General features: G+C 39.6%; 1 protein-coding gene across 1 annotated transcript; it reads right to left on the bottom strand.

Annotated features, from left to right (window-relative positions):
- Positions 1-597: 597 nt before the first annotated feature.
- Positions 598-12,906, bottom strand: LOC127564262 (zinc finger protein 84-like). The gene is made up of 4 exons (XM_052000684.1): positions 11,886-12,906; positions 8,748-8,874; positions 7,788-7,946; positions 598-5,126 (listed from the first exon to the last, which is right to left on the bottom strand). The coding sequence occupies exons 1-4, from the start codon at positions 11,907-11,909 to the stop codon at positions 2,863-2,865; spliced, it is 2,574 nt and encodes an 857-aa protein (XP_051856644.1). The 5' UTR covers positions 11,910-12,906; the 3' UTR covers positions 598-2,862.
- Positions 12,907-14,637: the final 1,731 nt, after the last annotated feature.

The raw sequence follows: 14,637 nt of genomic DNA, 5'->3' as shown, positions 1-14,637 counted from the left end.
ACAGAGCTGTTTGATGATGATTATTTTGGGTAACAGGATATCTGAGCCCTCCTTTGGGTCACTCACATGAGCAAACAAGCTGCAGTTACCTTCATCTGGAAGGAGGGTCTAGTAACAGTACTTAGGCAATATCCAGAGAGCCAGTGAATCCAATGGCATTAACTCAGTCACAAATTTTGCTAGGTTATGTCCCCTACTCCACTGGCTCTATTTCGGGATTGAATTTCCTGTTTCCAGATGAAAATCTAGAGTGTTAAAAATAGTGAATGGACAAGACAGAAATTTGGATTGGTGACATTATCCCTTATCTGAAGATCAATAGCATAGCAGTTTCAACAGCCAATAACAAATATCAATATCTGTCCTATTAAAACAAATTATTTTGAATTCTTGTTGATGGAATTTTCCCTTTAAAATATGAAGAGTGATTTTATTTGTGCCTCTAACAAGTATTCAAGATGTGATTTTGTAAGGAATTTTTGTTAACATGGTTTTATACGTGTAAGTTTATAGTTTACTTAAGAAACTTGTGTTTTTTGTGATGGCAAAAAAATGGAAATAGAGTGGGTGCTCATTGATTGGGGACAGCTGGAAAAATTATTGCACAGGAATGTAATGGAATACTGTTGCACTGTAAAAGACAAAAAGTACAGACTTATACAAACTGACAGAACAAAATAGGCAACATTAGCACAATATACACAATGACTACAACAAGGCAAATGAAAGTAACACTAACAGGCAGAACTCAAGGTTACAGTGGACCAATTCTGTTCCTAAGAACAGATGACAAAACACGTTCTCAGAAAAGGTGAGGAGCTACGGGATAAGAATGCTGCATATACTGCCAAACACAGTTGTTTTTGCTTAACCATTTTTGTTACAAGGCAGGATTCTAAGGGATGAAGAGATATTTTGGTAATGGTTGTGGTACTATCAAAAAAACCCAAAAAGCATCAATTTAAGAGGTTACAAAAGGGACTGTGAACATATTTAGAAAGATCCCCAGTGGTTGATTCCAGTATATAAGCCAAGGCCTCCACCAGCAGATATTAGCATTAAAGATAGGATCAAAAGATAATAAGGAAATGGTTCTAAGTGTATCCCTACTAGCTCTAGCTCAGACAAGTGAAATGTAGACTTTAACCCAGTAAGAAAAACTTGGTTTTGCACCCAGGTCTTGGACTTTATATAGTTTGATGTCTTTGATGACATAATCACAATGCCTACAAGAACCTTACCTATTTATGTGTCTTCCAATGGCCTAATTATACACTCTTAGACTTAAGTCTAATGCAATCAAGGACTAGGATAGTGGAATATAGTTGCATTATTGAACTGACTTCATTAACTATTCTTATAATGGACACATGCTCATTTCTATGTTGAAGCTTTGTTTACCAGGTTTAAGTTATTGTTTACCAGGAATTAGCTTCTCTTGGATTACAGTTCTCTCCAAGAAAAGATAGGGGTATCACATGTCACCAGCTTCTTCTAACCCCTGCCTCCCTTTAAGGACCAGCTCAAGACTATCCCATATATCTAAAGGAACTGCCAATAGTTTATATCCTGCCACATTTGTACAATCTTGTGTCAGGGGCACTGAGTCAACTCAGGGAGTGGTTCTGACTGCCTACCATGCATTTTTTAAAAAATTAACTACGGTGCCCCCAGGAATCAGGAATTAAGTCCTGGAAGAGGCATGACTTATTAAACTGTGCATCAATTCACAGCCTGCTATATCTGAACAAGAGGTTACAGAACAGTAACTGATCTAAGCCATCCTTTAAATATGCTTTGCTTCGGTATAAAACTCTGAGAGTCTTTAGCATTAGAGTTGTTACTTTAGCAAATAGAGTTATAACATTAGAATTACCTAAGTAGCTCTTAATTTGAACGTACACATCCTGTGGTTTGTGGACAATATCACTACTTCCAACAGAAGTTGTACACCTGAGGAGAGAGTGCAGGAGTAACAGAAAAAATAGCTAGCTATTATCTCTATTCTCCAGATTTCAGGGGAAGGATTCCATCCTTGCCAGTTTTTGTTTGTTTTTTTTTTTTAATTTCCCACATGGGTTCCAGTCTCAAGGTGCTCTCACTATTTGGTAAAGAAGCTTCTTAGTGGTACTGTGAAAGAAGCAGGAATTAGATTATGGGACCAAATGACTTTTTCCAGCAAAGAAGAGGAAGCATGACTACAATTATGAAGTTTCAAAGTTTACTAGGTGGACTATCATCTTTGCATAACAAAAGCCCTCAGTTCTGGATTTCCACCTTCTAGGCTAGTCTATTGGCTACTGTGGTTTCTCAGATAGCCCACAGTTCTGCCAATTTAATTAAATTCAAGAAACAATCATTAAGTGCCTACTGTGTGTAAGGTACTGTGTTAGATGCTGGGGATACAAAGATTAAAAAATAACAGTCCTTGCCCTCAAGTTGCTTACATTTTGGGAGAGAGGGGAGCAATTAAAAAGGGGGAATTGAGATCCCATGCACATAGATAAGTAGGATACATGAAAGAGAGTGTAACAGAGGCTATGGAGAGATTTAGACAAAGTGCTTTAGGAAATTTGAGGAGGAAGAAAGAACATTTTATACTCTGGAAGCTCAAGGACATCCTTGATGTTGTCAATTCTGTCTTAGCTCCAGTGACCCTGTTATTGGTCCAAAGTGCTGCCAAGTTATATGACCGTGGTGGCTAAGTCCACGTAGGGGATGCATTCAGACTGCTGGGAGCAGCCTCTGCCTCCCCTGCTTGCAGAAGGGTGTCTCACTATTAGCTAGGCACTGGCAAGCCAAATGGTTATTGAGGCACCTTTTTTGCTTTTTTGTTACTGGAAGCTTGTCACATTTAGAATACTAGAAGGGTTCGTCTCCATTGTGAATTTGGATATGCTCATCAAGTTTAGATTGCTTAGAAAAACACTTGTCACATTCACTGCAGGAAAACACTCTTTCGCCCTTGTGTAAACGTTGATGGGCCTTCATTCCAGCTTTCCACCGAAAGCTCTTGTTGCACTCGGGGCACTGGAAGGGTTTTTCACTTGTGTGTACAAGCTGGTGGTTTGTCAGGCTCCTCTTCTGACGGAAGCTCTTGTCACACTCAGGGCACTGGAAGGGCTTCTCCCCAGTGTGCACTCGGATGTGCTCTGTGAGCCTAAACTGATCAGCAAAGTTCTTGCCACATTCACTACAGGAAAATGGTTTCTCCCTCTTATGTATTCGCTGGTGGGCCTTCAGATAGGCCTTCAAAGAGAAGCTCTTGTCACAGTCAGGGCACTGAAATGGCCTCTCGCCCCTATGCAGACGCTGGTGGGCCTTCATGCCAGCCTTCCAGCGGAAGCTTTTATTACATTCAGGGCACTGGAAGGGTCTCTCACCTGTGTGAACAAGCTGATGGTTGATGAGGCTCCTCTTCTGACGGAAGCTCTTGTCACACTCAGGGCACTGGAAGGGCTTCTCCCCAGTGTGCACTCGGATGTGTTCTGTGAGCCTAAACTGATTGGTGAAGTTCTTGCCACACTCACTACAGGAAAATGGCTTCTCTCCCTTATGTATTCGCTGGTGGGCCTTTACATAGGCCTTAGAAGAGAAGCTCTTGTTACAGTCAGGGCAATGGTAGGGTCTCTCCCCTGTGTGTACCAACTGGTGATTAATCAGGCTCCTCTTGTGGCAGAAGCTCTTATTACACTGAGGGCACTGAAAAGGCTTCTCCTCAGTGTGTACCTTGGTGTGGCTGGTCAGCTTGGACTTATGAGTGAAGCCCTTGCCACACACTGCGCAGGAGAACGGTCTGATGCCGCTGTGCAGGCGCTGGTGGGCCTTCATGTTGCCCTTGAGGCGGAATCTCTTATCACATTTGGGACACTGAAAGGGTCTCTCACCTGTGTGCATGAGTTGATGGTTGAGCAGACTTTTCTTCTGGTGGAAGCTCTTATTGCACTCCGGGCACTTAAAGAGAAAGGCAATGTCTCCCATATGCATGAGCTGGTGATGAAGAAGGCTTGCCTTCTGTCGGAAGCTCTTGCCACATTCTGTGCACTGGAAGGGCTTCTCTCCGCTATGCACCCTCATATGTCTGGTGAGTCTATACCGCTGGGTGAAGCCTTTGCCACACTCTCTACAAGAAAAAGGCCAGTCCCGACTGTGTAAGCGTCGATGGGCCTTCATGTGGGACTTTCGGCTAAAGCTCTTATCACACTCAGGGCACTGGAAAGGCTTTTCCCCACTATGTACCCGCATATGTTCAGTGAGTTTATACTGGTGAGTGAAGTCCTTTTCACACTGTGTGCAGGCAAACGGCCTCTCTGTGCTGTGTAAGCGCTGGTGGGCCTTCATGTAGGATTTTCGACAGAAAGTCTTACCACACTCAGGGCACTGGAAAGGCCTTTTTCCTGAATGGAGCTGCTGGTGTCTGAGGAGGTACTTCCTCTTAAAGAATCTCTTGCCACACACTGGGCAATGAAAAGGATTCTCACTTGTGTGTAATTTGATATGGGTGATAAACCTAGCTTTCCGAATGAAAACCTTGCCACATGTATTACAGGAAAATTGTCCATTTCCACTGTGTAGGCTCTGGTGGGATTTTAAACCAGCCTCCCATCGAAAGCTCCTATCACATTCGGAACACTGGAATAGCTTTTTCCCTACAGGTATGAACTGGCGATAATGCCGATTCACATTGTAGCTAAAGTTCTTCTCACATTCATTAGACTGGAAGCACTTCTTCCCATAATGCAAATGTAAGCCAGACTGTTTTCTCACTTTTTCTTTGCATTTTGAACATGTGCACAGATTGTTCTTTGTGTGGTTGCTATGGTGTTTCACTTGAAGTCCTTTTGCCTGGACGTTTTTCCCTAAGGCAGGATAGGAGCAAATTTTTTGTCCTGAGTAGGATTCCTGGTGATTGGGTGAGCTGAAGGTTTTGTGGCTGTCGCTTCTGTCACTCTGGGTAGAGTCCTCTAATTTTGGAATTGGAGTCTGCATGTCTTGGAGGCATAGATATTCCACAGTGCCTTTTTGATTTGACTTGGAAGAAATCTCTTTCCTTTTATCAGAGCACTGCTTTTGAGAACCATCTAAATCACCTCCTTCCTTTTTTGTTCTTATAGCTCCATGGTTCCCTGTTAAAAAGAAAAGATCCCATCAGTACTTCTGTTTTAAAGTGAAGTAAAGATATTTCTCCATTTTATATATTAGCTTGAGAAAGTTTATTCTGAAACATCCTACTAATTCAGTTTTTAGCTCTTCCTAAGTCTCTCTCTCTTAGAGAAGCTCTTCCTAGGTCTCTCTCTTAACTTTATCCCCAAATCCCTGATTACTAATCAAATACATAATCAGACTTCTAGGATTGCTAGGATTTAAATGTGAAAAGCATGTTCAGAGATAATACTGAAAAAAATAAGGATTTAAGGTTTCTATGTGTCCAGTAACATAAATGAAACGCTATTTGCCGAACAGATTAATTCAGAGAAAATAAGAAAAAATAAAATTTTGATAGTATACATTGTAGTTACATTTAAGCCTGTGGCAAAAACTGCAAGTTGCACTTTTTGCTTTAAAAATGCATTTTATTATTATTTCCAGTCTACTAAAGATATTGAATATGAGCGATGAGTTCTTAGAAGCATGGGCAATGGATCCCAACCTTTGGCTAGGTCCTATAGAAAGGTAAGGAGTTTGGGGAATTATATATACTATTTTCACCACTGCTCAAGAAAGATTTCCTGAAAAACTTGGCTTCCAAGAAGGGTAAACAGCAGCTTATCTAAAGATCAAAAATATTAACTGAAGATTTTTACTCCTCTGCCAAGAAGGCCTGTGTTGGACAAATGGTCACATGGATAAGGAAAGTGCTCTCCAGCTAAAAATCATGAGATAAGAAGGAACAATGACAACTGTTGAAATAGGAATTGGGAGTGCCATATTTTAAATCAAAACTGAGAGAGTGACAGAAGCAAAAAATAATACTGGTTGTGTGGTTACAAAATGAACCAATCACTTAAAATCTGTGTGACTGTGGACAAATCATTTAATGTCTCTGAATTCTTCTTCCCATGAAAATCAAGAATAAGTAAATGCACAAATTACAAGTCCTTGTATTTGTTGAACTGATTCAAATGCCATAATGTATATAAAACTGTTTTGTTAACTACTGTTACAAAGTATAGATATTATTATTGTTGTTATTATTAATTTACATAATTCTTTACAATGCTATCATAATTCTATCATTTCCTGGGCCCAAGACTGTTTTAAGACTTTTAAGACTGTTCCTTTCCCGTTTCACCAGAATAAAGCATCCTATCTATTGCTTAATCTAGGTGAAATTATCGGCTGCTTTGTCTTTCCAAGAAAAAGAAATACAACAGGGCTCAAACTTGGTTGGGTTTTTTTTTTGTGATTGTTACAGTCTTAGTTATAGCTTTAGTCTATTTTGCTTTTAAGTACACGATTTACTTGCTTACTAATAGAGCTGACTAGGTCCCTATAGAACTCAGTTATAGAGTTATAAGAGCAAAATATTAGTAATCTAAAGTAATGGCATCAAACTCAAATAGAACACATCCAGCCATTCTGGAGAGTGATTTGGAACTATACTCAAAAAGTTATCAAACTGCGCATACCCTTTGATCCAGCAGTGCTACTACTGGGCTTATATCCCAAAGAGATCTTAAAGAAGGGAAAGGGACTTGTATGTGCAACAATGATTGTGGCAGCCCTTTTTGTAGTGGCCAGAAACTGGAAATTGAGTGGATGCCCCTCAATTGGAGAATGGCTGAATAAATTGTGGTATATGAATGTTATGGAATATTATTGTTCTGTAAGAAATGACCAGCAGGATGATTTCAGAAAGGCCTGGAGAGACTTACATGAATTGATATTGAGTGAAATGAGCAGGACAAGGAAATCATTATATACTTCAACAACAATACTATATGATGATCATTTCTGATGATGTGGCCCTCTTCAACAATGAGATGAAACAAATCAGTTCCAACAGAACAGTAATGAATTGAACCAGCTACACCCAGCGAAAGAACTCAAAGAAATGAGTGTGAACCACTACATAGAATTCCCAATCCCTCTATTTTTGTCCACCTCCATTTTTGATTTCCTTCACAGTTTAATTGTACATTATTTCAAAATCCAATTCTTCTTGTGCAGCAAAATAACTGTATGGACATATATACATATATTGTATTTAAAATATACTTTAACATATTTAACATGTATCGATCTACCTGCCATCTGGGGAAGGGGGTGGAGTGAAGGAGGGGAAAAGTTGGAACAAAAGGTTTTGCAATTGTCAATGCTGAAAAATTACCTATGAATATATCTTGTAAATAAAAAGCTATAATAAAAAAAAATTTTCCCAATTACATTTTAATCTGGTTCAGACTACACTCAATGTGCACTCAATGGGCTATATGTATAACACCTCTGGAGAAGCATTCTAGCCAATGGTCCACTGGGAAGGAAAAGTCAATATAACACAGCACTCATTAGCCATTCTATTCATGATGCCACATATATGGCTCTAAAATAACATTTTTAATTTTTAGAGTTAAGAATTCCAGTTCCCCAAACATAACAAAAAAACCAGAGGAATATTCACCTTATTCATTATAATAGAGATAACAATTCTCAAAATAATGGGAAACTTTAGTTCAAGGGCTATGAACTCTTGAACTTTAGTTCTATAATACTCAAATGTCTCAAAATTCTCAAAACTGTGTCCCACAAAAAGTACAATTTCACGATACTGATTTGTTCTAACTTACCCCTAAATAGGTGCTTTTCAGTGATCTTCAAGTTGAAATGCTCATAAGCACTCAGGCTGACTCCTATTTCTGTTTGTTCCAAATTTCCCCAATTCCCGACAAATAATACTTCTCCTAATTCAATCCGAAATATCAAATCTGGTTTGGGAATGGTATAATCTGTCAAGAAAAGTCACATATAAACAGTTTATTTTCTCTGGGTGTTTGGTCAAAGTATGCATTGATTATTACTCTTCAATATGAGTTCATCATACCAGTTAAGTTAATCTCTTTCTTGTGTTTGTGAGTGTATGTGTGTGTTTTCCCATAGACTACAGTTAATCCCTTCTCTGTTTTTTCTGAATGCTTTCATCTCAAATGTCTTTCTTTATTCTCATTGAAAATAAAATCCTAACCCTTCACCAGGTTTTCCAATAAACATTAATCTCTCACTTATCAGAATTCTTATAGTATATACCACCAAACTAGATTCTTTATTATGTGGTTCTGGCATTTTATTTTCCAATATAGATTTTCTTATTTATTTTATTGGTCTGAGTCTTAAGCTTTCAATAATGATAGATTTCTAAAAGATAAAACACTGTCTTATGCTTCCCTAGCAGACAGGTCAGAGGACTAACCAATGAGCCTTCTGCTGTATAGCCACCATCCAATTTCATTGTTGTTATCATTCAAAAGTTTCTTGGTCATGTCCAACTGTGATGCTATTTGGGTTTTCTTAAGAAACATACTAGAGCAAAAGTTCATTTCTTTCTGCAGTTCACTTTCCAGATAAGGAACTGAAGCAAATAGATGGAGTAATTTGCATAGCGTCATATAGCTAGTACATGTCTGATGTTAGATTTGAGTTCAGGAAGATAAGTTTTTCTGATTCCAGGTTCAGTATTCTGTCCATTGTGTCACCTAGCTGCCCTCCAATTCAATAGTTAACTTAAATTTTTTTTTGTAAATACAACCTACCTAATGAAACCAGGGTTGAATAATTGGCCCTCATCACATGCTTGTAAAGATCTTTCTGCCAATCGTCAAGAATATCCCACTCTTGCTGTGAGAAATATATGGCCACATCATCAAACTTCACTGGGACCTGGAATCATAAACATCATACAGACATTTAGTTTTACCAGTGCCACTGCTGTTCTTACAGACTTTGCAATTGTTTGTTTCAAAGAGAAGATTACAAATTTATTCCAATAATGCTAATTAATTTGAAGCCTATAGAAGCATATAGGAAGATTCATGAAAAGTGAAATAAAGATTACCAGAAAAACAACATAAACAAGGGCAACAATGGAAAGAACAAGAAAATAAAAACAAATTTGTCTTTTTTTTTTTAAATTGTACTAACCAAGCTTGGCACTAAACAAGAAATATAAAAATACACTTTTTTCCCCTCTTTAGAGAAACTATTGCTGTGGATCATTGCATAGAAAGTAGGATTTTTTTATTTTTTTTTTCCTTTTTCTTTTTTGCTGATGCAACTGAGATTAAATGACTTGCCCAGGGTCATACAGCTAGGAAGTGTTAAGTATCTGAGGCCAGATTTGAACTCAGGTCCTCCTGACTTCAGGGCTGGTGCGCTATCCACTGTACCAACTAGCCACCCCTGTTTGAATAGTTTTTAACTGCTTTTTTTCCTTCTTTATTATAAGAGATGATTCTCTCTGTGGGAGACAAGGGAGGTAATGTTTGGAAATAAAAGTGATATAAAAACAAAGGTCCACAAAATATCTACCATGACTACATTAACAACACTAAAAACAGTCATTGCAATGACCAATCTTGGTCTGACTGGAGAAAAAGTGCTAAAGTACCATTTATAAAGTACCATAAAGGATCACAGGCCTATGCCATCAGATGGGGTCCACTAGTTTTGTTTCACGATTTTCTTTATTACAAAATAAGGATTTCCTGTTGCTGGTCAAGGGAAGGACTTGCTGTGGTATTAAAAAAAACAAAAGGCACAAATAAAGTTTAAAATAGAATAAATAAAATAATGAAAAACTAAAAACAATGAATGCTTAATGCCTAACAATTAAACAGGCTGTCATACATTCAGGCAATAGCAAAAGCAATATAACTATTGAAAAAAGAGAAATGTGGAAAGGATTTTATAAAATAATACAAAATGGGATAGGGAAGAGAAAAAGGATATGGAACATTTTATTTACACTAATTGTGGGAAGGAATCAAACTTCTAATTTTTTTGATGTAGGGAATTCTTCATGAGAAATTTCCATTATGCAAATGGGCATTTTCCTTGCAATTTATGATCCAGGATTTAGCACAGTCGCTGGCACACAATGGGTGGTCAATAAATGTTGATTGGAGAGTTAAATTGAACATTGATAGGTTAAGTGACTTGCCTGGATTCATCCTTAACTCTATCCACTATACCACAATGCTTCCTATATATTCCCTCACAACTATGTAAAAAAATACATAACACCTTGCATATAAACAAAGATGAAAACAATGTTATTAGTGGTGTGCCATTGGTTTCTATGTATAAGTTTATTTTGTCAAAAAGAAACTCATCTCTGCCCTGCCTACCCTGTGGCTTAGATGCCATCAGTCTTCCCTCAATCTTATTATTTTAATGGCCAAACCTCTTCACTTATGTTTCTTTGGGAATATGCTTTATATCACTTTTGTTTTGTAATGTATCACAGCCTGTTCCTGCTCCCCTATACCTTTCCACTGACTTTTTGGAGTGATCCTCAACTTCGGTTCTTTGGAAACTACAGGTTTCTAAGACTTGTAATCAGATAGCATCAAAGATCACGAGTTTAAATTGGATTTTTTTTTTAGGTAAATGCTTTAGGTAATCAAAAGAACTTTGTAATTTCCAAAGGACAAACCAGCTTGTCCCCTTCTTGTTTAATTTTGAGCCCAGTTGATTGTCCAATGTTCCATGTTGATCCATAACACATATACATACATACACATAGAGACATACATATAGAGAATGTTGCCTAAATTATCAGACTTGGTCACTCTATTAGTTGTTCTCAATTAACCTGTGTTACTAGTCTGGGAGCATAAGCAGTATTCCATAAGACTGCAGATGTACAATTAGAATGGTTCTCAAAAGAGGAAAGGAGAAGCAAGGTGTTAAGTACCTTTTCCAAATTCATTTGCTCCTTACAACAATCCCAACAAATCCCTATTATTATCCCTACTTTACAGGTGAGGAAACTGGCAAACAGGTTAAGTGACTTGCCCAGTGTCACACCAGTGTCTGAGGCTGGTTTTGAAAACCATCTAGTATTATCATATTTTACAAATGAGGACCGGGTCGAGTCACTTGACCAGGGCACACTTCTTTTCCTCTTTCCTTCTCCCAAATGAGTGTCGATTTGGGGTGGAGAGGATTATTCATATCCATCTATATGTATACACAAAAACATACACACGTGTATATGAGAGAAAAGGGGACAGTGCTGGGTGATGGATGAGCTCTATAAATTGTCAAAAGTGTATCACAGCTAGAAAACAGGCCTTCCTCAGGTTCCGGGGCAGTGATAGTTAAATAATGATAAAGCGCTTTTAAAACAGAAATAAACAGCCCCTTAATTACTTTGCAAGAGAGCAATCATCCTCTCACATCCCACCTCCACTACCCACCCCCACAAGTCTTGTACGAAAGAGAAGCATCCCCGTTCCTTCCGTTCTGCTCACACTGCTCCAACTTTGCACCATACCAAGTGGCCCTGAACCATTCCCGCCAAACTGGCCTGAACCTGACCTCTGTCCTTCTCTCCTGAACGTACTCCCCGGTCTTCTGGGGAACCTTCCAGGCTGAGCTAGGGCAGGTGGGAACCTACGCTGCCGAGTCCCCACCCCCCTGCTCCAGGACAGGAGACACCTGTCCCAGGGATGGTATCCTCCTGCACTGCGGTGCTCCCTGGCTCTGGTCAGCCCGGTGACTGACTCGATCAGGCTGTTCTTATGGTGAAGGTGAAGGCGAAAAGAAGGAAATCAGCTGGAAAGCGGTGGTAGGTGTCGGTGCCTGGAGACTGCAATAACTCGGGGATCCCCTAGGCTGCTGTACTCCCGCCCCGCTCCCCGGTTGGGCCGCGCGGAGGCATATCTCACCGAAGTCGGCGCCGCCGCGGCCATGGCCCTCGGTGTGGAGCCGGGGCCCCGGGAAGGCTGAGACTCGGACGGCTCCAGGGAGTCCGACTCTAGCCCGTCCCCTCCTCTCTCTTCCTCCCGCCCCGCTCTGCCAGCGGCCCGTCCCAGGACGTCCGGCAGGAGAAGGGTCCGACAATGGGGAGGGCGCCGAGCCAGGGGCCGGAGCGGGGGAGCCGAGCTCGTCCCCGGGCCACTCTGAGCCCCCGGAGGGCGGGCCCCGAGCTGGGCTGCCCCTGGTGCTTGAGCACCAGGGCTCCGGCCCCAGCCCGGTCCCAGCTGATCTCCCCTTGCAACCGGCAGCTGTAGCCGGGTGCACGCGGTGCATCCCGGGAGTCCAGTTCAGCACCAGCCTGAGACGCCGCTACTTGCCGGGGCTCCTGTGACACAGCGCCGCCTCGGGTGCGGAGGAATAGAGGCGTGTCGGAGGCGTCCTCACCAGGGATCCATCCTCAGTTGAGGCGGAGGAAATCTCTTCATTTCTTACGTCACCTGATTGGCCCTAGAGTCTCTTATGGGTTCCAGGGAACTTCAGCCTGAGAAGATTTGCAGCTGCACCAGATTACATTTTTTATTCTTTCAATGAACAAAAATATGTTTTCTCTCAGTCCCAACCCATCCTCGGCACTTGGGAAAAAAAAACAAAAATAAAACACTAAACTCTCGTGACGACTATGACTAGTCAAGCGAAACAAATACCAAACATTGGCCATGTCCCAAACATTCTCATACTGAATGCGTTGTCTCTCCCTAAGGAAGTGGTTAAGATATCTAAATTCACTAAACAACCCCCTTAATTTGGCTGTCTTTCCTCTACTTTTTTCCCTTTTATCTGTATGTAGCCTATTTTGTATGTATTTGCATGTTGTTCCCCATCCCCCATTGATTGTAAGCTCCTCGAGAACAGGAACTGTTTTTTGTTTCTTTTCGTATCCCCAATACTTAGCACTGTGTCTAGAACATCCTAGGTGCCCAATAAATGTTGATTGAATTGAACCGAATCATTTATTATTTTTAAATTTTATTATAGCTTTTTATTTACAAAACATATGCATGGGTAATTTTTCTACAATGATACTTGCAAAACTTTGTTTCAAATTTTTCTCTCCTTCCCCTCATTCCCTCACCTAGATGGCAGGTACTCCAATACATATTAAGTATGTTAAAATATATGTTAGGGGCCGCTAGGGGGCTCAGTGGATAGAGCACCAACCCTGAAGTTAGAGGACTTGAGTTCAAATTTGATCTCAGATACTTAACACTTCCTAGTTGTGTGACCCTGAGCAAGTCACTTAACCCCAATTTCCTCAGGAAAAAAATTTTTTAAAAAATATGTTAAATGCCACATATGTATATATATTTATACAGTTATCTTGCTGTACAAGAAAAATCAGATCAAGGAGGGGAAAAAAAACCTGAGAAAGAAAACAAAATACAAGCAAACAACAGAAAGGGTGAGAATGCTATGTTGTGTCCACCCTCTGTTCCCATCATCCCCTCTCTGGGTACAGATGGCTCTCTTCATCACTGAACAATTGGAACTGGTTTGAATCATCTCATTGTTGAAGAGAGTCATTGTCCATCAGAATTGATCGTTGTATATTCTTTTTGTTGAACTGTATGTATAATGATCTCCTGGTTCTGCTCATTTCACTTAGCATTAGTTCATGTCTCTCCAGACCTTTCTGAAATCATCCTATTGGTCATTTCTTACAGAACAATAATATTCCATAACATTCATATACCACAACTTACCCAACCATTCTCCAATTGATGGGCATCCATTCATTTTCCAGTTTCTAGCCACTACAGAGGGCTACAAACATTTTTGCACATGTGGGGCCCTTTCCCTTCTTAAAAAGGGATCTCTTTGGGATATAAGCCCAAAAGTAACACTGCTGGACCAAAGGGTATGCACAGTTTGATAATTTTTTGAGCATAGTTCCAAATTACTCTCCAGAATGCAAGGATCCGTGCATGGAACCATTTATTAACAAAAAGGAAAATTGAAAAATGTCAAAGAGTAAGAGTGGTGCCATGGAAGAAATTATAAGAGGACACTCAAGAGTTTACAGAGCTTTGGTAAGAGGCCTCTAAGGAAATGAAACACTAAATATTTTGTTATATTTTTATTTAGTACATTGGTCTGTTTTGTTTATTTCCTTTTTCCCTTTAAAAAAAATCTTTAAAAAATATGGAATGTCTTTCTAGGAGAAGGGAGGATACAGGGAGAAATGTATGTGACATAAAAACAAAATGTATCAGTAAAAGTTTATTTTTAAAAATATTTATTGTAACCTATGTGTGACTTAATACAAATTCATCTGCAGAACATGAAGAAAGAAGATTTGGGAGTGTAATTTAAAAAAAGAAAAACACCACTTGAATCAATGAGTCTATAAGGCATCTTCTGGGATCAATGGTAAAACAAATAAACAGTGCCATCAAAAATCCTTGGATTATATAAATAAAGAATTTTTTTCATAGTGGCATGGTGGTCAATGTTGGTACAAATTATATTTTTTTGTTATCTAATTCTAGTGGTATCAAAAATTGGGTACTCATGATGGGAGTTATTGAGGTTCAGAGGCTTTTAGATGAAAAGTCCAGGGATTGGGCCCCTTCCCCTGCCAATTATTCATGCAAGGAATTATAAGTACGAGGTCTATAAACAGAAATCCAAGGAGAAAAAAAAAAGAAAAATTTGTGTAAATTT

This window comes from Antechinus flavipes, chromosome 5 (assembly GCF_016432865.1).
Source record: "Antechinus flavipes isolate AdamAnt ecotype Samford, QLD, Australia chromosome 5, AdamAnt_v2, whole genome shotgun sequence".
In the NCBI taxonomy this organism is placed as follows: Eukaryota; Metazoa; Chordata; class Mammalia; order Dasyuromorphia; family Dasyuridae; genus Antechinus; species Antechinus flavipes.
The sequence above is the reverse complement of the archived record's forward strand: the minus strand, read 5'-3'. Positions and strand labels throughout refer to the sequence as shown.